This window comes from Heteronotia binoei, chromosome 2 (genome assembly GCF_032191835.1).
Source record: "Heteronotia binoei isolate CCM8104 ecotype False Entrance Well chromosome 2, APGP_CSIRO_Hbin_v1, whole genome shotgun sequence".
In the NCBI taxonomy this organism is placed as follows: domain Eukaryota; kingdom Metazoa; phylum Chordata; class Lepidosauria; order Squamata; family Gekkonidae; genus Heteronotia; species Heteronotia binoei.
In genome coordinates this window covers 187645671-187670732 of record NC_083224.1, presented here as the reverse complement: position 1 = coordinate 187670732, position 25062 = coordinate 187645671, and the positions used below count along the sequence as shown (strand labels likewise).

Genomic DNA, 25062 nt, shown 5'->3' with positions numbered 1-25062 from the left:
AGGCATCACACCAGGCCTGCAACCGTCCATCTAGACTTTTAAGTGTGATTCCTTGCAATCCTGGCCTTGGGAGATACAGCCGCAACCAGTTCCACAGTACCAACAAATTCCCTCTTCGGTCTCTAGGAATCAGCAGATTGCCAAGGCCTATATCACAGTTAAGTCCCAAGTCCTTGGCTGCTACCGAGAGGATTCCAGTGGTCCTGTCGACTGGGCGCCAGCAAGACTGGTGTGCAGCGTCAGTGGCTGCTGGCCAGGCCAACAACCAGCCCGTCACTGGCCCGTGCGGATGTCTGGGGGACGCAGCTGCCGCTCCCCCTCGGCCAGGAAGATCTGCATGGCCCTGTGCAAGAGGTAGATGCCCAACTGCCGGCGCCGCTTCATGGGCCAGCCCGCCACAACGCCGTAGTAGTTCCCCCTCTTCTGATTGGTCAGCATCTTCAGGCCTGAAGGCAGAGAGGAAAAGAAGGATCAAGAGGAGCCGCGTCTCATGCGACGGAGAATGGCAGGCTTCTGGCCTTTGCTCTCTCAAGGCGTCCAAATCTGAACCCTATGGATTGTCAACGCTGTCGCACACAGGTAGCGAAACCTTTATTTATTTATTTAAAAAACCTCTACGAGGTTCTATGTAATTCCTGACAAAAACAAAAGGTCTAATTCGACAGGAGACAAAACACTCTAAAAACAGGGGTGGCCAAACTTGCTTGACGCAAGAGCCACACAGAATAAAAGTCAGATGTTTGAAAGCTGCAAGACATGAATGGCAGATGTTTGAGAGCTGGGAGGGAGGGAGGCAAATAGATGGCAGAAGGGAGGCGGAAAGAAAGCAACTTTTAACTCTAAACGCATTCTCCAAAGCGGGGGCTTCAAGACCCCCACAATATGTGTGAAAGAACCACATGTGGCTCCCGAGTTGTAGTTTGGCCACCCCTGCTCTAAAATCATGAAGCAGAAAAAAACAAGAAAACCAGCTTGACTGTCAAGCACATTTTCCAATACCTGGAATAGAGGGTGCAAACCTAAAGTCCAAGAGTCAAAGGCCACAGCTTATGTATTCTCCATGTTGCTGTCTATTGAAGTCCGGCCCTTCAGTCTGTCAGAATCAAGCTAGTCCCCTTCTCCAGGTTCTTAGCTCAATTATAGTTTTTTAGCCAATCAGCAGCAGGTGATGACCACACCACACCCAATCAGGACACATCCTTGCTGGAACCCTCTAGAAGATAACCTCACACCCAGAGCTTCTTTTGAGCAAGAACGCAGTTCTGGCTGGCTTGGTGTCAAGGATGTGGCCTAATATACAAACAAGTTCCTGCTGAGAAAATCCCTGTGTGAAACAATGGTGATGTCAGGGGGTGTGGCCTAATATGCAAATGAGCGCCTGCTAAGCTTTTTCTACCAAAAAAGCCCTGCTTCACCCCCTTGATTTCTTCCCCTCCCTGTCCTGTGGGCCGCAGGTTCTCACCAGAAGTCAATTACCACAACTCCAACTCTGGCCTTGAAGATGACCAGGGCTGAGTAGGCCAGAAGCTCAAATAGCACCCCCTGCAGGACAGAACAAGCCTGTTACTATGTACATTAACCCTTGAAGGGGTCAGAGGTGCTTTGCCTCACTAGGCTAGTCCTTACCAATGGCGTCCACCATACTGGCCTCTCGTGTGTAGGCCTCCACGGGGATGACGTTCTGGAAACAGTGCATGGAAATGACACCTTCTCCGCTCTCCCAGATATCCAAAATGTGCTGGACTTTGGGGCATGCCTGCAGGGAGTAAATAGAGAGGGAACTTAGGGGCTGCAGGAACCCTTGAGGCTGGAGTGGATCACAGGACTACTAACCATCCCCGTCTTAGAACTTGAACACAGGGAGTGCAAAAGCAGATATAGCAGTGGATCAATAAGAACAAGAATTATATCAATATCTAATCAATATGTATGGCTTAGCAGTGCTTGGAATGAAGGGAAATAACAGAAATAGTTTTTAGTGGCAGTTTAAGGAAAGGAGAAATCAACTTGCTGAGGAGTCAGGAAACCAGAGAGGTGACGAAAGGTTAGTGACCTTTTGAGAAAAACCACAGGACAGCTGGAGCCCCAGCAGCGAGCTTAAGAAGAACTTCCTCTTTCTGCAGGTAGAACATATATGCAAGATAAAAGCAATTTAGCAATAAGGAATGTGTTTGGTAATATTCTCAATAAGGAAACAAGGGACAGCTGGCAGGGAGAGAAGGCCCATATACGGTAAACAAGCCCAGGAAGATGAAGCAGCGGACTAGGACATCACATAAATTGTGGTCGATGCATGTTTTTGTCAGTGTCCCAGGGACCTGGGAAGCTGAGCTGTTTTAAGATAGTGAGTGGGTGGAGGCACCCTATAAAGGACGGCAGGTAACTACAGTCATTGCTCAGAGTTTCTCTGAAGCCCGTGTACCTAGGGCCCGTGCACGTTAAATGAAGAAGCTGTTTTCCTGATCTTGCCTCAGACCTCGTTTGTAAGTATGATTTACTATTAATTGGACAACACAGGAATTTACCTGCTACATAAATTTGGCACCCCAGATGGGACTGGGCCTTTAGCCCCTGATGATTAGCCCGGCCGAGTGCTGCTGTTGGCGGGGGGGGGGACCAGATCCACGGTAGGAGCGCTCCCGGCCTTTCCTTTTGGCCGACTGTCCTTTTGGCCCACCCTGTCTTCAGTTGACCTTTGACCGATGGCCTAATCTCGGACCGGCGAGGAGGCAACAGGAACCAGCTCTGCTTGGAAGACTCCGGAGTGTAAGTAGAGAACCTTGAACACAGGGCCCTGACAGTACAGGACCTTGTGCTCAACGTGATACATTCCCCTGTTACTATGTACATTAACCCTTGAAGGGGTCAGAGGTGCTTTGCCTCACTAGGCTAGTCCTTACCATTGGCGTCCACCATACTGGCCTCTCGTGTGTAGGCCTGCAGGGAGCAAATAGAGAGGGAACTTAGGGGCTGCAGGAACCCTTGAGGCTGGAGTGGATCACAGGACTACTAACCACCCCCGTCTTAGAACTTGAACACAGGGAGTGCAAAAGCAGACAGGAGCACAAAGAAACGACCTGACCTGGATAGCCCAGGCAAGCTCGACCTCGTCAGATCTCAGAAGCTAAGCCGGGCTGACCCTGGCAAGTAAGAAGAAGATGAAGAAGATATTGGATTTATATCCCACCCTTCACTCTGAATTTGAGAGTCTCAGAGTGGTCTACAATCTCCTTTACCTTCCTCCCCTACAACAGACACCCTGTGAGGTAGGTGGGGCTGAGAGAGCTCTCCCAGAAGCTGCACTTTCAAAGAGAACTCTGCGAGAGCTATGTCTGACCCAAGGCCATTCCAGCAGGTGCAAGTGGAGGAGTGGGGAATCAAACCAGGTTCTCCCAGATGAGTCCAGACACTTAACCACTATACAAACTGGCTCTCAGTATTTGGTACCGGAGACCTCTAAAGAATGCCAGAGTCAGGAGGCAGAGACAGGCTGTACAAGCTCCATGCCCCAGTAGGAGCTATCAGGGGTTGCCATGACTTCCAGGCCTGGGGGCAAAAAAATATTTACACACATATACACACAAAATGCAAAAACACACAGAAAAAGGAAGAGGAGGGAAAGAAAAGAAAAAAGGAAGGAAGGAAGGAAAAAAAGGAAGAAAGAAAGAAAGAAAGAAAGAAAGAAAGAAAGAAAGAAAGAAAGAAAGAAAGAAAGGAAGGAAGGAAGGAAGGAAGGAAGGAAGGAAGGAAGGAAGGAAGGAAGGAAGGAAGGAAGGAAGGAAGGAAGGAAGGAAGGAAGGAAGGAAGGAAGGAAGAAAGAAAGAAAGAAAGAAAGAAAGAAAGAAAGAAAGAAAGAAAGAAAGAAAGAAAGAAAGAAAGAAAGAAAGAAAGAAAGAAAGAAAGAAAGAAAGAAAGAAAGAAAGAAGAATAAAGAAAGAAAGAAAGAAAGAAACTTGGCCAACTCTCCCCAACAGGAAGCAACAGTTGGTGACTTCCAAAATCAACCATGGATTCTTCTGCCTTGGAGCTGGAAGAAAAGTGCCAAAAGCAGGGATCCAGTCAAGCCCAGTGAGAGAAGGATAAAAATTTAGCATCACCTGTGCCCAGGGTTACCAGCCCTCCCACCCTGTGGGAGCAGGGTCACCCCGGCTTCACAGGCTCTTGCATGCTGCCAGTCAGGAGGGTATCCCGCCCCCAACTGTCCCTTTTGGGCCTACTACTGGTTTCAGGCCTACTCCTGGTTGGGGAAGATGATCTGGTTTTGGGGGGGCAAAACTCTATTTGAAAGCAAATTTATCAGAGTTTTGCCCAAAAACCTCTGACCAGAAGAAGGCCTGAAACAGAAAGCAGGCCTGAAAATGCCCAACATCCCTTCCAGTACACCATCTTTCAGTTTCCCAGAAGGGTGTCAGGAGACCCCTGCTAGCCAGGTAAGTTGACCTGGCAACCCCACCTGTGCCCAATTTCAGTAAAATGACCCCCTGATTCACTTCAGACAGAAATGGGTGGACATCTCTTTAAATATACATGGATTCCTCCACCCAACACTACCCTGCTCCCTACATTTAGTTTGGTCTTTTAAGAAGGAATTAAGCCAAAGTCTTCCAGTGACTCTTAGCCGTAGTTAGAACCAGATTACCTCTGAAGAGCAGACGCTGTGGGGAAACACCCTGGAGGGAGGTTTTAGCCCCTCCATGCCCTGTTTACACACTTCCTGGCTTTTGTGGGAAAGTGTATGCTGCCCTAGATGGATCTCAGCTCTTTGTACATTTGTTAAGTATAACTATTCCTTGGCAACCCCAAAAGAAAACCAAAACCCATAGAATGCATGTGGGGGTGCAAACCCAGAGACCTGTTCTCCCTAAGCTGTGCTAACCGTTTCGAGGCTGAACTTTCTTCCAGCCAGGAGGACTAGTGACGCCCGCTGTCTCCTTTCTTATAACTTTTTTTAGAAGAACAGACAAACGAATCCCGACCTTGGCCCCTTGCTTTCTTCGGCTCTTCTTGTGGTGTGTCAAGGCTTCGTAGAGGTGACAATAAGGCCTGGACCGCTTCCCCTTCCCCACATAGAAGATGGCGCTGATGAACGTCCGGAAGCATTCTGCCTGGCTCACGTACTGCGAGCGGAAGGGCAAGTTCTGAGTGACCCTGGGAACAGCAAGAGACAGAGATATGTTCACAGGCCATATCAACTGGGAGGGACACAGCTCTTGTAGATGAGCCACGCCCCGTGACATGTAGGAACGATCTACCAAGCCTAGGATTTCGCTGCATCGATCAGAATAAGGCCAGGCTTGGAAGATTCTTCATGCGCATGTACATCCTCCCCACCACCATCATGTGCTCCTTTGCTGAGCTCCCACTTCAGTTCTCTCTCCAGACAGGGCCGCAAAGCTGAAGGAGGACTCCATCTTAAGGGCGAGCTTCTCTTGCATTTGCCCTGCAAGGTGACCGAGAGAGGCAACACCCAACAGATCCTGTAAATCTGCTGCGCTAGTGGTAGTGCTTTATTCGTGTGCAAGGAGCCCTCCCCATGGCCCAGAAAGCATTTGCCAGCATAATCCAGAAGGCTTTTGCATCTGGTTAGAGAAAAAGTTCAGGACTGGCTTAAGCTCCTAATATAAATATAAACAGGTGGTATTGAGAGGGGTAAGAGATTTTGAAGAAAAGGAAGACACTGCAGAGAGCATTAACTCTGAATTGTAACAAGAGGCTGATAAGATAAGATATTGGATAAGATATTAGATTTATATCCTGCCCTCCACTCCGAAGAGTCTCAGAGCGGCTCACAATCTCCTCTACCTTCTTCCCCCACGACAGACACCCTGTGAGGTGGGTGGGGCTGAGAGGGCTCTCACAGCAGCTGCCCTTTCAAGGACAACCTCTGCCAGAGCTATGGCTGACCCAAGGCCATGCTAGCAGGTGCAAGTGGAGGAGTGGGGAATCGAACCCGGTTCTCCCAGATAAGAGTCCGCACACTTAACCACTACACCAAACTGGCTCTCCAGTTCAATTCAGATGGCGTTCTGTCTGGTTTAAGATAACATTGATAAGAAGAAGATAGAAGAAGATATTGGATGTATATCCCGCCCTCCACTCCGAAGAGTCTCAGAGCGGCTCACAATCTCCTTTACCTTCCTCCCCCACAACAGACACCCTGTGAGGTGGGTGGGGCTGGAGAGGGCTCTCACAGCAGCTGCCCTTTCAAGGACAACCTCTGCCAGAGCTATGGCTGACCCAAGGCCATGCCAGCAGGTGCAAGTGGAGGAGTGGGGAATCAAACCCGGTTCTCCCAGATAAGAGTCCGCACACTTAACCACTACACCAAACTGGCACCAAACTGATAACCTTGCAGGGAAGGGGAATACTCCTGAGGACGGTTTTTTTTAATGAAATGAGCCTATATCTGGATGCTCATTGGATTCTCTTTCAGCGGAGCAGCAGGGTAGACCCACAGGGCCCAGCCCACTGAGTAGTGCACCATCATTCACTAAACCGGTTCAAAGTTTATTTTCAATGTTTTGATCGGGGGGGGGGGATTGTAAAGAGGCAGTGATGCAATTCAGGAAGTTACCAGTTCGAGTCTCAACTTTGCCCAGAATTCACCAGGAGGCTTCGAGGAAGCCCCTCGGGCTTAGTCTCAGCCACACCATCGGCAACCTGAGGAATAATAATCCTGACCTACTTTACAAGATTGTTTTTAAGACTGCAACATGACCAGGAGGGGCCGTGACTCAGTGGAAGAGCCTGAACTTTGCATGCAGAAGGTCCTGGCTTCAATCCCTGGCAGCATCTCCAGTTAAAAGACCTGGCAGTAGGTGATGGGAAAGACCTCTGCCTGAGATATGGGGAGGGACGGTGGCTCAGTGGTAGAGCATGTGCTTGGGAAGCAGAAGGTCCCAGGTTCAATCCCTGGCATCTCCAAAAAAGGGTCCAGGCAAATAGGTGTGAAAAACCTCAGCTTGAGACCCTGGAGAGCCGCTGCCAGTCAGGTGAGGGATGGTGGCTCAGTGGTAGAGCATCTGCTTGGTAAGCAGAAGGTCCCATGTTCAATCCCTGGCATCTCCAACTAAAAAGGATCCAGGCAAGTAGGTGTGAAAAACCTCAGCTTGAGACCCTGGAGAGCCGCTGCCAGTCTGAGAAGACAATACTGACTTTAATGGACAAAGGGTCTGATTCAGTATAAGGCAGCTTCATATGTTCATATGTTCAATTGGGGGAATTGGCCTTCAAGCAATCCCACCCCACAAACACCACCACGGGGATCCCATTTCCAGCTCCTCATCAGTGCTCGAAGAGTTCTAGACAATGCTACAAAAACTATGGGATGCAATGGGATTTACATTGTTGCTGGTCTTGCCCCTTCATACAGGAATTTTGGTGACAAATACAGAAAAAAAATCAGGCAATGTTATCATTAGATATCCCTAGGGTTCCAGGAACCATATTATTAAACCACTGGGTTACAAAAATTATAGATATAAAAAAGATATGGTTGTATTGCTGTTATCTACTGCTAAGACTTTAATAGCAAAAAAAAATGGAAAAATGTACAATCACCTTCACTACAAAGTTGGTTTACCGAAATCTGGGATTATTTCATTTATAGTAAATTAGCCTGTGTTAGTCATTATTCCTCACCACCGCAATCTTATGTGAAAAAAAATCATAATACCTTAGCTCCCAGTAACTACCTTTTTAATTCAACATGAGATTCTTCCATTTAACTTGTTATATCACTCCCTGATATATTTTTAAGTTGAAGCTGCCATAAAGCAGGATAAGATTTACTTTATAAACGCTTACTGTCGTAGGTATGTTATTTTATTATTACTTCTGTTTAAAAAAAATTGTTTTTATTGCTGGCAACTATTGTTGTAATTAGACAAAAAACAATAAAAATTATAAATTGGGAAAAAACATATATCAGTGCTTGAAAAGTTAGGGACGGTCCACTTTTGGCAAGCCCGAAGAAAGGATTTCTCACCTGGGATCCAACAGCAGGTAATTGAAGCTGGACTTGAGCACCCCCTCCCGCCACTTCCGGCTCTTGTCCGGCTGGTCAAACTGCCGGGACAGAGTCATCTCATCATCTTTGCCATCTGGGATTTGATACATTTCCAGGGCAGCAGAAAGCTCCAGGCTGTACCCTGGGGCATGAGCAGAAGAGAGTGTTACCCTCGCCTGGCAAAACACCACGAGATTCCATGTCGAGAAGCCAACCAGACTGCGAAGTGTCTCTCCGAGACTGCCCAAGAAAACAACTTTTAAAAGCCCTGTTTACACAACCCGCCCCCCCTCCCAATCTTGGTTGTACAAGGCATTAATCACATTTGAAAGTCAAGTTAGGTTCAAGTCCAGTAAAACCTTAAAGACCGATATGATTTTTGTGGCATAAACCTCCAAGAGTCAACATTCCCTTCATCAGAAACAACTAGGATAAATAGAGCTCTGGTTCTTGAAAGCCTTGAAAGTTTTGTTCTCTAAGGTGCTACTGGGCTCAAATCTAGCCCTTCTACAGCAAAACAACATCGCTACCCTAACCCAAAGCCATCAAAACTCAAGTATCCGCCAGGCCTTTGAGCGAGGCAGCAGATGCCCACAGTACATCAAGTCTGCTCTCCCTTGTCGCAGTATTCCACCATTTATCGGGTCTATTGAGCTATCATCAGTTCAAGCTCTGTGCACACGATAGCCTGATTAGTTGTATTCCACCAGAAAAGCAGTAATGTTACTGTTTTATTGCTTTAACTGTTTAAATTTATTTCTAATTGTATTGCCTATTGTTACTGTTTAAATTTGCTACAATCTGCCCTGAGCCCACTTGCGGGATAGGGCAGACTAGAAATTACAATAAATAAATAAATTTTAAAAAGAGAGAGAGAGGTAGCCTGGGCCTCCCCCTCAGTATTCTCTGCTTTAGAATTCCAGGATTCTCAAGTCTGAGCTTGGTTCCATGTGACCTTTTTTGGCACGATGAACAGAGACAAGTTCCTACACTAGAATGTAAAGTTGAGATAAAGGGAGACTGTCTGTCCCTGAATGCATCCCCCCCCCCAACTCGTGTGCCCCACTGTGGATCTGAGAATCTAACAGCTAGGAGTTAATAAATTCCATTGCAACGGGGGCACAGTTTGGAACACAGCCCAAGAGCGGCAGGCCAGTCGCATGGACGCTGAATTTTTGATTCTCGCACATGCAGATGCCTTGCATGAAGGAGCACCATCTGGAGATTTAAAGGGTTCCACCAAGATCTGATGCCCAGCGGGAACACCCACCCACCTGTGGAACCCTTCCGGGCCTTGCTTTTCGGGTCACTCATCAGCTTCTCCAACAGCTGCACATAAACCTTCCGGGTGAGCCCTGTCACAGGCCCTGGACTGACACCAAAGTCTCGCAGCTTCCTGACCAGAGCCTCATCGGAGAGGCAGTCCAGATCCGGGAGAGCCCGCAGGGGACTGTTCTCCTTGTCCGACTCCCCTGCCGTTTGGCTCTTAGTGTACGCCCGCCAGTCGTAGATAATAGTGTCTTCAGAACTCGTAGTGTTGGCCACCGAATGGTCCGTGCTTGGAACGTGCAGCTCAACGAGAGCGTGCCCTTCGTCTTCATCCATATAGAGGTACTCCACGGGTTCCCTGGCGCTAAGATTCACAGGTCGGCCTCCGGGTGACAGCGGGACGTCTAGGTTGCAGGAGTCAGGACTGGGGCTCAGTCTTTCAGGCAGAGGGCTGATGCGTCCCAGCATGCCCGACGGACCTCTGGAGGAAAGTCGGCTGAAACTAACCCTCAACCGACTGGGCAGCCTTTGGGAGCCGCTATGCGGCTCACACGATTTCCCAAGGTCCACACAAGAAGCCACAGGGTCAACCCCTTCTTGGGCTGTGCCTTCCTCCTCTTCTTCCTTCGGTAGCCATGAGCTCGCCATTAAGGGAGGCTTCACCTCTAAGCTTGCACAGCAATTGACTCCAAGTTTTACATCTCCATCTGTGCTGGGCCTGGTACCATTTGTGATTTTTCTCCCAGAGTTTGTTGGTGCCCCTGAAGGACGAAGCGGCTGCCCGCTGGCCTGCTGGCAGCTCCAGGGGCTACCTGCAATTAACACAGTGTCCTCCAGATTACTGGCTTCATCTTCCACCCGGCAAGATGAGCTCTCGCTACTCAGGCCTCCATCCTGCTTCCTTGCTTCGCTGGCCGTCGGCGGCATCCTGTCGGGACTTCTCACTCTCCTGGGGCGCCTCGGCATCTCCAGGGTTTCATCGAAGAGGGAGGCGCTGCTGCTGGTGTGGTCCGCAGAGGCAGCCATGCGGCTTTTGGAGCGGGGTGTAATGTGGCAGGGTCGTTGGTCTTGCGGGAGCAATGGCGAGTGGGAGGCCTTGGTTGCAAGCATCATGGTCCTCAGCCTCATGTTCAGTTCTGGGGTCTCGTTCTCTCCAATGTTCAGAGTGGGGTGCGGGACAGCCACTGTGCCCTCTGCAGGCATGGCGGAGCTCTCGCCAACTGGTAAAGGCTGCGTCTCTTCTGTTCCCCTCTGGATAAGCACTGTGTCTTTGGCCCATGAATCCCCTCCTCTTTCCGCCACATTCTGGGTGCTCTGAGAGAGACCTTCTCCCTCGGTCCCCATGGGCCTTCTCCCTCGGTCCCCATTCAACTCGACCGATGCTTCAGCAGAGGTGGCTCTGTTTGATCCCCTTTGCTTTTTAGCAATAGTGTTTTGTTTCCCGGTCACAGCTGCCAAAGCCTCCACAGGAGCGGTGTCCTCTTTCCCAGGGTCTTTGGGAACACTCAGATGCTGTGATTTCCTCAACGGCAGTGTGCAAAAGTCCCAGTTCTCTGTAGGATCCTTGACAAGAAGGTCACTCTGGGACATTTGGGAAAGACTCGGCTCCCTGATGTTCTCCATACACTCACTCTGTCCAGTGTTCTGAGGATCCAAAGATCTCTTTCCAGCACATATCTTGGGAAATGTCTCTCTAAAATGAGATCTGTCACGCGAGTGCCTCGTGCCCTCGGATTTGGTGGGAGAGGCCACGTCTCTGCCAGCCACTGGTACTGATGGTGTGTCCGCATGCTCTCCTGAACAGCACATGGATGCACTGGAATGTGGGTCCTGGGAAGCATGGGATGACAAACAATTTCTTTGTACATTATCCAAGCTGCCCGGAGAACCGGCAAGGCCTGCTTTCCCCTCCTCGTATTTCTGAACCTTGTCGCAGAATGGCGCTTTTAAGGAGCTCTCGAGATATTCGCTGTCGCATGAGGCATACTGGTTGCTGCTGCCATCGTCTGAGCTCTCGCTGAAAGACTTCCCCTCCCCTTGGCATCCGTCCCATTTCCCACACGCTCTGGTCAGAAATGCCGGGTCAACCACAGTCTTTTCCAAGTCCAGCGTGGCCGTGGAATTTAACTGGCAGAAAAGGTAGTTGTGATCTGGTGAGGTGACATCCAGCCCTTCCTGGCCAGTGATCTTCACCACGAGATCCGGATCAAGAAAGCTCTTGTACTGAGAAAGGTTGACGGTGGCATCAGCGTCCTGTGTGTCGAGGACATCCGCTTCACATTCATCCTGAATTGCACAAATGGGAGAGGCCTGGAGATTTCCCCAGGATCCCATAGCTGTCAAGACTTCTGGGCTCGATTTAGGAGTCCCTGAATGCGAATCGACTGAAGAGTTAGGAGAGATGCTATCTTGAAAAGCTGCTAAATCCGGAGACGACTGCTGCCCTTTGTCTGTGGTATTTTTGAAGCAGGGATCCTGGGGCATCCCAACTGGCAGTTCCAATTTGGGGCATGGAGAGTTGACATCAGGAACCCGTACTGTAGACAGACTCGGGGCTTGGTTTCTTGGCATGTTGCTACACGAGAGCAAAGTGCTAGACGAGGCCGCCAACCGAGCGTGCGGATCGCAGCAACTGTGAAATGCACCATGTTGCTGAGAATCCTCAGTCAGCCATGAGGTAGACGGACAATCCCCAAAGCGACACGCTTCATCTTCTGGGTCACAGTTCCTTGGATGGCCAGTCGGAGCAGCTGCAACAAGGTAATGCACGGAGCTGCCTGGTCCCGCATCTTCCAAACTCTCTTTCAGGGTGTTGTTGAACCTGCTGTCCAAGGTCTCATCTTCAGACAGCCAACTGCCAAATTCGGAGAAGTGTTCAGTGTCCGTGGAGAGGTAGCTCTCCCTTTGTCTGTAGGCTGACAAAAGACAGGAAGGAGCAAAGAAAACACGGGTTACATGTCTCAGGCATCAGATCCAGACAACGATGGGGAGGGGGGTTCGTTTCACACCCACACCCACACCCCCTGTTCAGCACAGAACTCACACATCCAGGGGCTCTGCTCCTGTCTTGAATCTCCCGGGAACTGCTGGAGAATATGGACACACATTTCGTTCCCTTGCTCCATGGCGAGATCGATGGCTCTGTTCCCATCCTGAAAAACAAAAGCGGAGAATGGGAAGCTCGACATTCTCCCAAAGATCAACGGCGAATTCACCATCTGGCTTGCAAGCTCACCGTCTGGCCACCTCGACCAAGAATCCGTTTTCATTCTTGCTAGTTAAACACACAGATCTTCATTTATATTCTGACAATGAAAAGCAATTAAGGGCGTCCTCATTTTTCCTTCCTACAGCCCAGCAGTCCCCAGCCCTTTTCAGCCTTTGGAACTGACACTGTGATGGGTGCAGCCACAAAATGGCTGCTGCAGAGGATGAGGCCAGCCACAAAATGGTTGCTCTGGCTTACATCCATTCAAACAATGAAGATCCGAGGGGAGGGTTCTTGAGCATGTCAGGTTTTTAGGAAGTGGGTAGGGCCACTACTACTGGAGATTTGATTGGTTATGCAATTTTATTTTTTAAAAAATGTTGATTTGGCAACAGCTGCCACCACAGCACAAGGATCTACCCTAAAGCTAAGCTGTGGCAGTCATTTGGTGGCTGGCTCCACCTCCTGTGGCCGCCATTTTGTGGCTGGGCCCACCATCCTGTATCAGAATTCCAAATACGCCTGCAGGCTCAAAAAGGCTATGAACCCCTATCCCGGAGTCTTAAAAATCTGCACAGCCAATCAAATCTCTAATGACCAAACAGAAGACTTGCTGGGCAAAAGCTTCACTTAGTCCCACCTACTTTCTTAAAGGCACTTTTTAATTTTTATTTATTTATTTATTTATTCTCAATTTCAACAATTTATTGCAAACATGGGGGGATACAAGGAATATAGTAATACAGAAACATGAATAAGTAATATGCCAGTACAGCTTCAGGTTCAGAATTCAAAAGTATATTAATATACATTCACATATCCTCTCCCCTCCACCCAAAAAACCCCAACATAGATGCAGTTCAAAAGTAACTGCTATGAGGTAAGTTTTGTGTAGCGCGCCTGAGGAGAACACTGATAATTGAAGCAGGAGGTTTAATGAAACAACCAAGAATAATGAAGGTTTAATGAAACAACCAATGAAATAAACCAAGAAGGTTTATTTATGTACAGATCATGAGGTGATTTCTCTTCAAGGCATGTAGTCGCCAGGTCTGCTCTTCACTGTCAAGAGTCACCCCATTTTGTTCCTCGTCATATGTATCCAATTATCCAATGCTATGCTTGTGCTAGTTATGCTGCTTTGATGTAGCTCGTTGCTTGCTGCTCATCTGAAGGGAGGATAGTATGTCTGGGAGCTAGTTAGTTGCTAAGTAACCAAGGCCGAGGACTGGAGGAGATGTGACCCGGGAACTGACAACGACACCTGTGGTGATGAGAGCTTATTAGAAACCCCGTGCAAAAACCCCGCTTTAGCGTGGCGTGCTTTGGCTGGAATTATAACGGTCAGGGCAAAGATTTATAAGTTGGAGGGACTGGTGGGAAAGTCAGTTCCAACAACGCGTGGAATAAAGATCTTGAACTCTACTTGTCTTTTACTTGGGCTCTGAGTCTGACATTTTGTTGGAACTCACTATTACCCTGGCCTAGCCTAATCCCAGACTCACGATGGCTGGAGAACAGGACAAGGCTACAGGGATTACCAAGAAGGACGGGGAGGAAGAACCAAAGCCCGAAGGGCAGTGGGTCACCCCATTCACCGTGACGGTGCAGAGAAAGGACTGGGGCTCCATGGATATCCGGGAGAGTATTATCGGAGATCTGAGAAAGGACCCCCCACAGTATCACCGACTCTTGGGGCTGCAACACTCCTACCACCCGTGGGGAGCCCCTGCAAGAGGTGACCCGCCTGTGGGGGGCGACCCGGTGCCCCAACCTCAACCGGGGCCAGAGGAACCAACACTGGTGCCAGGGGTCCCCAAGTGAGGCAAGATTCGACGAGGATCCATCTGAACTGGCCTATTTCATTGTGACGGTGCGAGGGCACCTCAGCGTCTGGGCCCACAACTTCCCAACTGGCTGTCATCTGCTTCCTTCTCCCTCTCTTGCTTCCTTTTGCATCAAAGCTAGCTTTGCCAGGCTTGCTCAATCACACAGCCGGAGCTACTGAGCTAAACCTCTTTTTTTCTTCTATTGGTTGAGGCTCCTCCCCCTCCTGGTCCCCCTGGGGAAGGAAGGAAAGAGCTAGAACTTCCTTTGCCCAGTTCCCTGGATTGCATAAGAAAGCACCATTAAGACTTTTGAGGAAATATGCGAATCTGAGAATGGCAGCTCAGTTGAGAGTCTCTGGGTAAAACTAAAAGGAGTAAGAAACAACAGTGATATTATTGTGGGGGTTTACTATAGACCACCAAGTCAGGCAGAGGACTTGGATGAGATACTTCTACAGCAGATTGCAAAGTTTTTTTTTTTTCCAAACAATTTTTATTTTGAATATGTTTGTAAACAGCGAATAACATTGCTACAGTGATGTCATGGTTTTCATTCTTCATACATACCGTTATATAAAATAAAGTTGTACAGCAATAAAGTGATCACGAGAAAAGAATACTCTTGTGGATAACCCGTTGGTTAAGTGAGGAAGAGAGAGTGGTGTCCACCTCTACCTTATCCAGAATTGGGTACCATTTTGCATAGAAATCGTTGGCTGCCTTTATCGGATCTATGGTGTCTATGTTGGCTGTGATTTTTTCCATCGTGATAAAGTCCCAAATTTTGAGGATCCAATTATCTATGGACAGATTGAGCTTAGATTTCCAGTTCAGGGCTATTATGTTTTTAGCTGCAGTTATAAGCGAGATAATAAGGGATAGTTTAGAACTTGTAGCCTTTACTGAGTGCCAATCGTTTAGAATGATGGTCTCAACTTGTCTTGGGATTGTAGTTCCGGAAATTTTTTCTACCTGGGTAATAACCTTTTGCCAAAAAGAGTTGACAATCGGACAGTCCCACCAACAGTGTAGTGATGAGGCTTGCATGCCACAATTACGCCAACAAAGTGGGGAGTAGTTATTGTCAATACTGGCGAAGTGCAAAGGGGTGCGGTACCATCTTGACATAATTTTGTAGTTCTGTTGAAAAGTTGCTATTGATTTGGTCTTGCAGACTTCTGAGTCCCATATGGCTTCCCATTGTGTGTTGGTAAGTGTGAGTTTGCATTCTTTGTGCCATTTTTCGCAGTAGGATGGTAGACTGCTACAGACCTGCTGTATTAGAATGTGGTAGATTTTAGAGATAAGGCCCTTGGTTTTTAGAGAGGGTTGAGAAATCAGATATTCAAAGTCCGTTTTGGGCCTAGTGGTAGCCAATTTTGAGAAAGAGCTGTTAAGGAAGTGGCAGATTTGTAAGTATTCAAACCAGGGGATCTTAACGGTTGTGGATTCCTCTAACTGAGCTTTCGTTTTTATTCTGTTTTTGCTGAAGAGTTGGAATAGAAAGACCGTTGAAGCAGATTCCCAAGAGCAGAATGAGGGAAACTGGAGAGCTGGGGGGAACCAAGGCTGTTTTAGAAATGAGGAGAGAATAGATAGGTCCGGGGCCAGGTCCTTCCGGACCTGGTCCCAAATTGTGATTAAAGCCTGACTAAAAGTATTGAGAATAGTCCAGGAAGGGCGGTCTTTTTTCTTTAGCCATAGAAATTCATGGTATTTGTAAGGGGATATGTGAGTCTCCTCTATGTAGACCCATGCTGGGCACGGTCTTATGTATAGTATATTGACCATGGACGATACTACAGAGGCTTTATAGTAGAGGTACAGGTCCGGGAAGGCTACTCCTCCTTTGTTTTTGGGTCTTCTGATTGTGGTAAAGCGGGTTCTGGGAGGTTTATTGCCCCATATAAAATTTGTCAGTAGGGCCTGCCACTTCTTGAATAGTGTTGCTGGAATGTTAATGGGGAGGGCTCGAAATAGGTAGAGGTATTTTGGAAAAATAAATGACTTAATTGTGTTAATCCGTTCTATCCACGACAGAGCTAGGGGGTTCCATGATTGTAGAGCTGTTGTTGTTTGTTGGTGTACTGCTGAGTAGTTTAATTTGAGAAGGTCTTTGAGGTCGACCGGGATCTTTACTCCTAAGTAGGACCAGGATGAGTTAACCCATTGGTAAGGGTACAAGGCTTTAATTGATGATTGGGTATCAGAGGAGATATTTATTGGGAAAATGAGGGATTTAGATAGGTTAGTAGATAGCCCTGAGTACCTTCCAAATTCCAGGAGGAAGGGAGACAGTACCGCCAAGGATTCCAAAGGGTTTTTTAGGTAAAGGGCCATGTCGTCTGCAAATAAGCTGATTTTGTAGGTAGCGTTGTTAATGCTGATGCCTTTGATGGAGGAGGATTGCCTTATGTAGTTTGCTAGTGGTTCAATTGCTATAGCGAATAACAGTGGGGAAAGAGGGCACCCTTGGCGGGTCCCCCTAGAGAGGGAGAAGTCTGGGGTTGAAACCCCATTGATATGCAGCAGGGCTTTCGGGGAAGAGTAAAGAGACTCTATAGTTGATAAAAATTTAGGACCGAACCCCATTGTTTTCAACACTAGGAGTAAGTATGTGGGTTCCACACTATCAAAGGCTTTCTCAATGTCCAGAGCCAGAATACACGACTCGTAGGGTTGGAATTTGCCATATTGGATGATGTTAATGGTTTGGCGAATGTTATCTGTGATTTGACGTTTTGGGATAAAGCCTGTCTGGTCTTCATGGATGTATTGGCCAATGAAGGAGTTTAGACGGGCGGTTAGAATAGAAGTTAGAATTTTATAGTCGGTGTTGAGAAGGGAAATTGGGCGGAACGCTTTTGGGTCTAGTAGGTCCCTTTCCTTTTTAGGTATTAAAATTATTTTTGCTAGTTTCCAGCTTTCGGGGATTGTTCCGGAGTCCAGGACGTGGTTGCAGATTTCTGTGTAAGGTTTGAGAATGTTTTGAGAGAATTTCTTGTAGAACTCAGATTGGAAGCCATCCCTCCCTGGGGTCTTGTTGATTTTGGCGTTCTTAATTGCTGTTTGGACTTCCAACGGTGTAATTGGAGAGTCCATGCAGCTTTGATGATCTGGGTCTAATTTTGGGAGGATTTCGGGTTTATTGAGAAAGTTTTTTATAAGTCCTGGGTCTGGGTTTTTAGAGGTATATAGTTTTTGAAAAAATTCCTGGAAAATTTGTCTAATTTTGGGAGGGGAAGAGTGGGTTTTCCCTGTTGCATCTCTTAATAGGTGGATTGGTCGATCTGCTAATTCCGATCTGAGTTTCCATGAGAGGATCTTTAAGGATCTGGGGTGGCTGAACCAATATTTTTGTTTGGTGAACAGGAGGTTTTTCTTGATAGTGTTGGATTCTAATAATTCCAATTTTTTGCGTTCAAGTAGTAATTTTTTGTAGGCCTTCTTGGCACAAGTACGTTTATGTAGGGCTTCCAACTCTTGGATAGATTTTTGCAGGGTTATTATAGCCTCTTGTCTTCTCTTATTATAGGCCGCATTTAGTGAAATGCATTTGCCCCGGAGGACTGCCTTGAACGCGTCCCAGATTACTGGTTTTGAAACCCCACAGTCTGCGTTTAGTTCGAAAAAGTTTTTAATTTCCTTCTCAATCTCTTCGCACGCTTTAGAGTCCATTAGGAGGGCCTTATTGAAAGACCAGGACCGTGTGTGAGGTTCTCTTGTGTTTATGTTTATGTGACATTCTACCCAGGCGTGGTCAGATAAGGTTCTAAGGCCAATGTCTGAGTAACTGAGCTGAGGGATCAGTGAGTTTGAGGTCAGGAAATAGTCTATGCGGGTGAAAATGTTGTGATATGGTGAAAAATAAGTGTAGTCTTTTACTCCCTCGTGTTGAAGTCGCCAAATGTCGCATAAGTGATGTTGATTTATTAGGGAGTGAAGGGAAGTGTACGTTTCCTTGGGTGATTTCGTTGGGGGGTGTGATCTATCCCAGGAGTTGTTCATTATACAGTTAAGGTCCCCTCCTATTACTATTTGTCCCTCTTGGAATGAGGACAGTTTGGCAAGAGTTTCCTGCATGAATGTGAACTGGTTGTTGTTTGGGGCATATATGCATGCAAAAGTATACACGGAGCCTTCTAGCAGGCCTTTGATGAATAGGTAGCGCCCCATTTGGTCTACTTCTTGAGCTAATGGAGAGAAGCGTACCTTATTGGAGATGAGAATAGCTACCCCACGGGATTTGGATGTTCCTGTTGCTTGGAATTGGAGGGGGAAGCGTTTGGTCCGGAAGACTGGATGATCCGTATTCTTCAAGTGGGTCTCTTGTAGAAAAAGAATGTCTGGTGAGAGTTTAAGGAGAGCTGACTGAGTTTTCTTTTTTTATATAATGTTGTTGAGACCACGACAGTTTAAAGAAATTAGCTTAATGTCGCCTGTCATGGTACTGAATGTAGGGGGGTGGGGTGAGTGGAGGGGCGTTGTACATTGCAGTCCAGACATATAGCCTTTTTAGGGAGTGTTGCGGTGCAAAAGAATTTATCAATTAGGTGCGATGCTGGATTAGTGGTATTAGTGCAGGGGATCACCACATGATTTGCTTGGATGCTACGCGGTGCTCCTTGAGGTGGTCTTATGTGTAGCTTTGGCATGGTCCAGTGTGTCACATCAGGAGAGCAGATCTGTGGTAAGATCTTGGGACTGGCTAGGTGGAACGCGTTTCTCATGGAGGGCCTGCGGGTGACAATGTGACCCAGTATGGTGACTGCAAGAGCTCCACTTTTGAATTTCCCTGGTGGGCTGGTGGTGGGGGTCCGACTTGGAGTCTTAAGGGCATGGTTCTTTGGCTGGGAGAGAAGGGTTGAAAGTTTTAGGATAGAGATGCCTTGTTGCCATGCCCGTGCCGGTATAGTCGTTATTTTGTTACAGGGAATCTCCATGTGAGATGCTTGGCAATTGTAGGTTCTTACAGGGAACACCCATCTGGGAAGATGCATTACATTCAAGAGACCTGTAGGTGGCAGTGCTGCGCTGTAGTTTAATTACAGGGGCTTGTCTTTTGGATTGCTCGTAATATGAGGCACTTCGGTCCTGTAAAAGGCTCGGTGTGCGGTTCGCCATTGGCTGCAACGGATAGCCTATCAGATTAGGGGCAGAGTTGTAGCGTCTTTTAAAAATAGGCTTTCCTTTGGCTGCTCGGGTAGCACCGGGAAAGAAGAGTAAATAAGGCATGCCAGCTAGTGTGATTTTGGGTATGCAGAGTATGAAGAAAGAAACAAAAAGTAGTGCAAAAACAGTGACAGAACACCCCAAGAACCCCTCCCCCCCTCCCTCTCCCATCCTACCCCCCCCCCCACACCCCTCCCTCCCCCACCCCCCCTCTCCCACCCCATACAAAACCAGTATCCCAATTTTTCCATCATTTTCTGCTGCTGCAGCAGAAGGTTGGTATCAATTACACAGCTAAGTACACTTAACTTAAGGGGGAAAGCATCTCCCCCACAATCCAACCCAGTAATAGTCTCTGTGCTAGACCCCCACCCCACCCTTTATTTCAACTCGGCGTGTTTACACATTTGAGTGGAGGAGTTCCGCTAGAAGCTATAGAGATTAAAGAACAAAAGGCTTAACGTTTCCCTCGTTGACTTGGAGACGATCGTTCTCTCTCAGGCCAGCTGGCCGGGTCTGTCCGTTCGGGAGAGAATCGCGCTGGCGGCGAGGCGAAGGCAGGCCTTTCGAGATGAAGGGCGGCAAGGAGCTCCCGTCCGGTAGCCAGGTCGGAGGCAGTCAGGCGCTGGTCCTGGTGCACCACGAGAAGTTGGACTGGAGTAGACCATCTGAAGCGGATTTTGTTTTCAATCAGGCGGGAGACGATCGGGTGCAGTTCTTTGCAGTGTTGCAGCGTCTCTGGGGACAGATCCAGGAGAACAGCGATCCTCTTGTTATTGAATAGCAGTCCATTTTCAGAGCGGGCTTTGGCTAAAATGCTTTGCCTGGTGCCGGCGTCTGGGAAGGTGGCTATGATGTCTCGAGGGAATTCTGTTGAGCGTTGTTTAGGGGGGCCCAGGCGAAACGCTGATTCAATGTTTGGGGCCACCCCATTCTCTTTGTTGAGAGTTGAAGCCAACCAGTTCATCAGGAAGGTACGTGCACCCTGGTTTTCTTCCGCTTTTTCTTCAATCCCGCGAAATTTGAGGTTCCGTTCCCGCATTTTGTTTTCCAGGGTCATAATTTTTTCTTTGGCCCAGGCTCCTTCTCTTGATAAGGCTTTAATGTCGTTTTGAGCTAGAGAGGCAATTTCATAAGCTAAGTCCGCTGTCTGTGCCACTTCAGAGATAGTTTCGTTCATTTTTTTGAGTTCCTCATGAATAGGAGAGATAGCTTGGGTGATGCAGGCCAGGAGAGTAGTTTTAAGCGTAGAGATGGTTTCGAGAAAGGTTTTGCTGGAAAGGGCGTCGTTCACCTCGCTCAGAGAGGGGTTTTCCTCCGCCATTTCTTCTGAGGCTTCTCGGGCCTTGGGGGAAAGACGACTTCTTTCCTCTGTCCTGAGGTATTGGGTCAAGTCCTGGGAATTCTTTTTCGCAGTGGACTTACCCTGGTTCCGTTTGACCATCTCTTGGTGGCAGCGAGTGGTCCGGGGACCGGATGGGGGGTGATTTAGTTGGATTGTGGAAGGAGCAGCTCGTTCAGGCGTCTGCCATCTGCCTCGACGCCCCGCCCCTCCGCAGATTGCAAAGTTGTCCAAGAGAAGGGATACAGTGATCATGGGAGATTTCAATTACCCGGGCATGTGTTGGAAGTCTAACTCTGCTAAAAATGAAAAGTCATATAGATTCCTGACTTGTCTTGCTGACAACTTCCTTTTCCAGAAAGTGAAGAAGGAAACAAGGGGATCTGCTATCTTGGATTTGATTCTCACCAACAAGGAACAATTGATTGAAGAAGTGGAAATAGTGGGCACCCTGGGCAGTAGTGACCATGTGATTTTGGAATTTTCAGTCTTAGGGAAGGGAAAAGCTATACATAGTCAGACTTATAGGTTGAACTTCAGAAAGGCAAACTTCAATAAACTTAGAACTATGCTGGGTAAAATCCCATGGTCAGAAATACTTAGGAGAAAGGGGGTTCAGGAGGGGTGGAAGTTTCTTAAAAGCGAAATACTGAAAGCGCAATCACAGACAATTCCTATGAGAAGAAAAAATGGAAAAAGCCTAAAGAAGCCGAAGTGACTCCATAAACAGCTCCCTATAGACCTGAGAAATAAAAAAGACTCCTTTAGGAATTGGAAGGAGGGCCTTATAACCAAGGATGAATATAAAAAAAATCACCAGTGCTTGAAGAGAAAAGATTAGGGAAGCTAAAGCTCAGTATGAGCTTAGGCTGGCCAAAGATGCTAAAAACAACAAAAAGGGTTCTTTTTTTATGTTCAGAGTAAGAAAAAGAGCAAGGACATGGTAGGTCCATTGCAAGGGCAAGAAAGTGAAATTGTAACAGGTAATGAGGAGAGGGCGGAACTGCTCAATTCCTACTTTTCCTCTGTCTTCTGTTCTGAGGGAAACGGTGCTCAACATGGCAAAAACAGAACATATAAGGAGGGTATGAAGTTCCAATCTAGGATCAGCATAGAGGTAGTACATAAACACCTAGTTTATTAAAATGAAACTAAGTCCTCAGGGCTAGATGAACTGCATCCAAGGGTTCTAAAAGAGCTTGCAGATTTAATTTCTGAGCTTCTGGCTATTATTTTTGAGAATTCTTGGAGAACAGGAGAGGTGCTGGAAGATTGGAGGTGGGCAAATGTTGTCCCCATCTTCAAGAAGGGGAAAAAAGACGATCCGGATAACTACCGACCCATCAGCTTGATGTCTATACCTGGAAAAGTTTTAGAACAAATCATCCTATCAGGCCCCTGAGCAACTGGCTGTCATCTACTACAGTTTTAGGCACCATCAAACAGTCAGTCCTGGAACATTTAGAAAGAATGGATGTGATTACTAAGAGCCAGCATGGTTTTCTCAAGAACAAGTCATGTCAGACTAACCTGATCTCTTTTTTTTGAGAAAGTGACTACCTTGCTGGATCAGGGGAATGCTGTAGACATTGTTTATCTTGATTTCAGTAAGGCTTTTGATAAGGTTTCACATACTATCCTTGTTGACAAGTTGGTAAAATGTGGTTTGGATCTTGTTACCGTTATGTGGATCTGTAACTGACTGACAGATCGCACTCAAAGAGTGCTTGTGAATGATTCCTCATCCTCTTGGAGAAGAGTGACAAGTGGAGTGCCTCAAGGATCTGTCCTGGGACTTGTTTTGTTCAACATCTTTATCAATGATTTAGATGAAGGAATAGAGGGAATGCTTATTAAATTTGCAGATGATACTAAATTGGGAGGGGTTGCAAACACAGAAGAAGACAGAAACAGGATACAGGATCACCTTGACAGGCTGGAAAATTGGGCTAAAATCAATAAAATGAATTTTAACAGGGATAAATGTAAAGTTCTGCATTTAGGTAGGAAAAAGAAGATGATGAAGAAGAAGATATTGGATTTATATCCCGCCCTCCACTCCGAAGAGTCTCAGAGCGGCTCACAATCTCCTTAACCTTCCTCCCCCACAACAAACACCCTGTGAGGTGGGTGGGGCTGGAGAGGGCTCTCCCAGCAGCTGCCCTTTCAAGGACAACCTCTGCCAGAGCTATGGCTGACCCAAGGCCATGCCAGCAGGTGCAAGTGGAGGAGTGGGGGATCAAACCCAGTTCTCCCAGATAAAAGTCCGCACACTTAACCACTACACCAAACTGGCTCACCGATGCATGGTTATAAAAAGGGGGAGATTTGTCTTAGCAGTAGTATGTGCGAAAAGGATCTAGGGGTTTTAGTGGATCATAAGCTGAACATGAGTCAACAGTGTGATGCGGTGGCTGAAAAGGCAAATGCAATTTTGGGCTGTATCAACCGAAGTATAGTGTCCAGATCACGTGATGTGATGATATCGCTTTACTCTGCTCTGGTAAGATCTCACCTGGAGTATTGTGTTCAGTTTTAGGCACCATATTTTAAGAAGGATATAGACAAGCTGGAACGGGACCAAAGGAGGGTGACGAAGATGGTGAGAGGTCTGGAGACCAAGTCCTATGAGGAAAGGTTGAAGGAGCTGGGGATGTTTAGCCTGGAGAGGAGGCAGCTGAGAGGTGATATGATCACCATCTTCAAGTACTTGAAGGGCTGTCATCTAGAGGATGGTGTGGAATTGTTTTCTGTGGCCCCGGAAGGTTGGACCAGAACCAATGGGTTGAAATTAAATCAAAAGAGTTTCCGGCTCAACATTAGGAAGAACTTCCTGACCGTTAGAATGATTCCTCAGTGGAACAGGCTTCTTCGGGAGGTGGTGGGCTCTCTTTCCTTGGAGGTTTTTAAACAGAGGCTAGATGGCCATCTGACAGCAATGAAGATCCTGTGAATTTAGGGGGAGGTGTTTGTGCGTTTCCTGCATTGTGCAGAGGGTTGGACTAGATGACCCTAGAGGTCCCTTTCAACTCTATGATTCTAAGACCAACGTGTGCTACTATTTTATGCATGTTTTAGTTTAAGCTTTCAAAAAATTCTTAATTGTGTTTTTCTGTATCCTTTATACAGTTTATATCTCTGCTACCTGACATTGCATTTTATGACACACATTGCCCAACCCAACGTGGTCTTATTTATGTCAGATCCGGCCCTCATAACAAATGTGTTATGCCCCTGATTTAGAGGTTCTGGAGCTCAACTCCTGTGAGCCGAGGTATGCACAAAATTGTCCACTCGCTTGCTTAGCCAATGCTACTTTTTCTGTCTGCGCTCTCCCTCAGACAGCCCTTGACCTCCCTCTGAAGGAGACTGGGTGCTGGAGCAACACGTCCACAAGCTCAGGTTTCAGCACAGCTGAGTAGTAATTTTCCCTCTCAGGGGCAAGATGGCCTTCTGCCCATCACATCCAGCACCCCCAAAGACACTGTAACTCACCTGGTCTTCCAGACTGGGGTCTCCCCCTTCCATCAGCAGGAGCTTTAAGCAGGTACAGCACCCCCAAGAAGCTGCGACGTGCAAGGGGGTCAGCTCGTCCATGGACCTGAAATAACAGGGGTACAGGAAAAGAGCATCAAAGAAAACTAATCCCAGTACACTGAAGCACTTCAGAAGCAGCGTCCTGCTGGGTTGGACCAAGGGCCAGTCTAGTCTGGCATTCTCCTATCCAGTGCGGTCAGCCAAGCCCTGACCTGGATAGCCCAGGCAAGCCCGATCTTGTCAGATCTCAGAAGTTAAGCAGGGTCAACTCTGCACAGTACCTGGATGGGAATCCCACATCCGGGAGGCAGGGGCAGGCTTGATTCAGCCACCTCTCTAAATATCCTCCGTGCCCACAGCAGAGGTCAGCCACCGGAGATTGTCATGATGCCCAGGTGCGTGCACACACACTCACACTGAATCAAGACCCTCTTTAAATGGTGCTGCCAAATGAAGCCCAACAAATCCTCATCTCTCAACCCAGGTCTAGCTTTAAAATCCCAGCAATAACGCCCACCCTTAATAGCCCAGGCAAATCTAATCTTGTTAGATCTCAGAAGCTAAGCAGGGCTGACTTTGGGAAGTACATGGATGGGAGACCCCCTTGGAATCCCAGTTCCAGGCGACAGGGGCAGGCTTGATTCAGCCACCTCTCTAAATATCCTCCGTGCTCACAGTAGAGGTCAGCCACCGGAGA

General features: G+C 47.6%; 1 protein-coding gene across 1 annotated transcript in view; it reads right to left on the bottom strand.

Annotated features, from left to right (window-relative positions):
- Positions 1 to 265: 265 nt before the first annotated feature.
- ANKLE1 (ankyrin repeat and LEM domain containing 1) overlaps positions 266 to 25062 on the bottom strand; it is a 30489-nt gene continuing 5692 nt past the window's right edge. The window contains exons 3-9 of the mRNA XM_060233088.1: positions 24324 to 24429; positions 12321 to 12429; positions 9283 to 12192; positions 7988 to 8150; positions 4977 to 5148; positions 1627 to 1756; positions 266 to 446 (exon numbers count right to left, since the gene is read on the bottom strand). Coding sequence (XP_060089071.1) covers positions 274 to 446; positions 1627 to 1756; positions 4977 to 5148; positions 7988 to 8150; positions 9283 to 12192; positions 12321 to 12429; positions 24324 to 24429 — 3763 coding nt within the window. The 3' untranslated portion in view covers positions 266 to 273. The remainder of the gene's footprint in view (positions 447 to 1626; positions 1757 to 4976; positions 5149 to 7987; positions 8151 to 9282; positions 12193 to 12320; positions 12430 to 24323; positions 24430 to 25062) is intronic.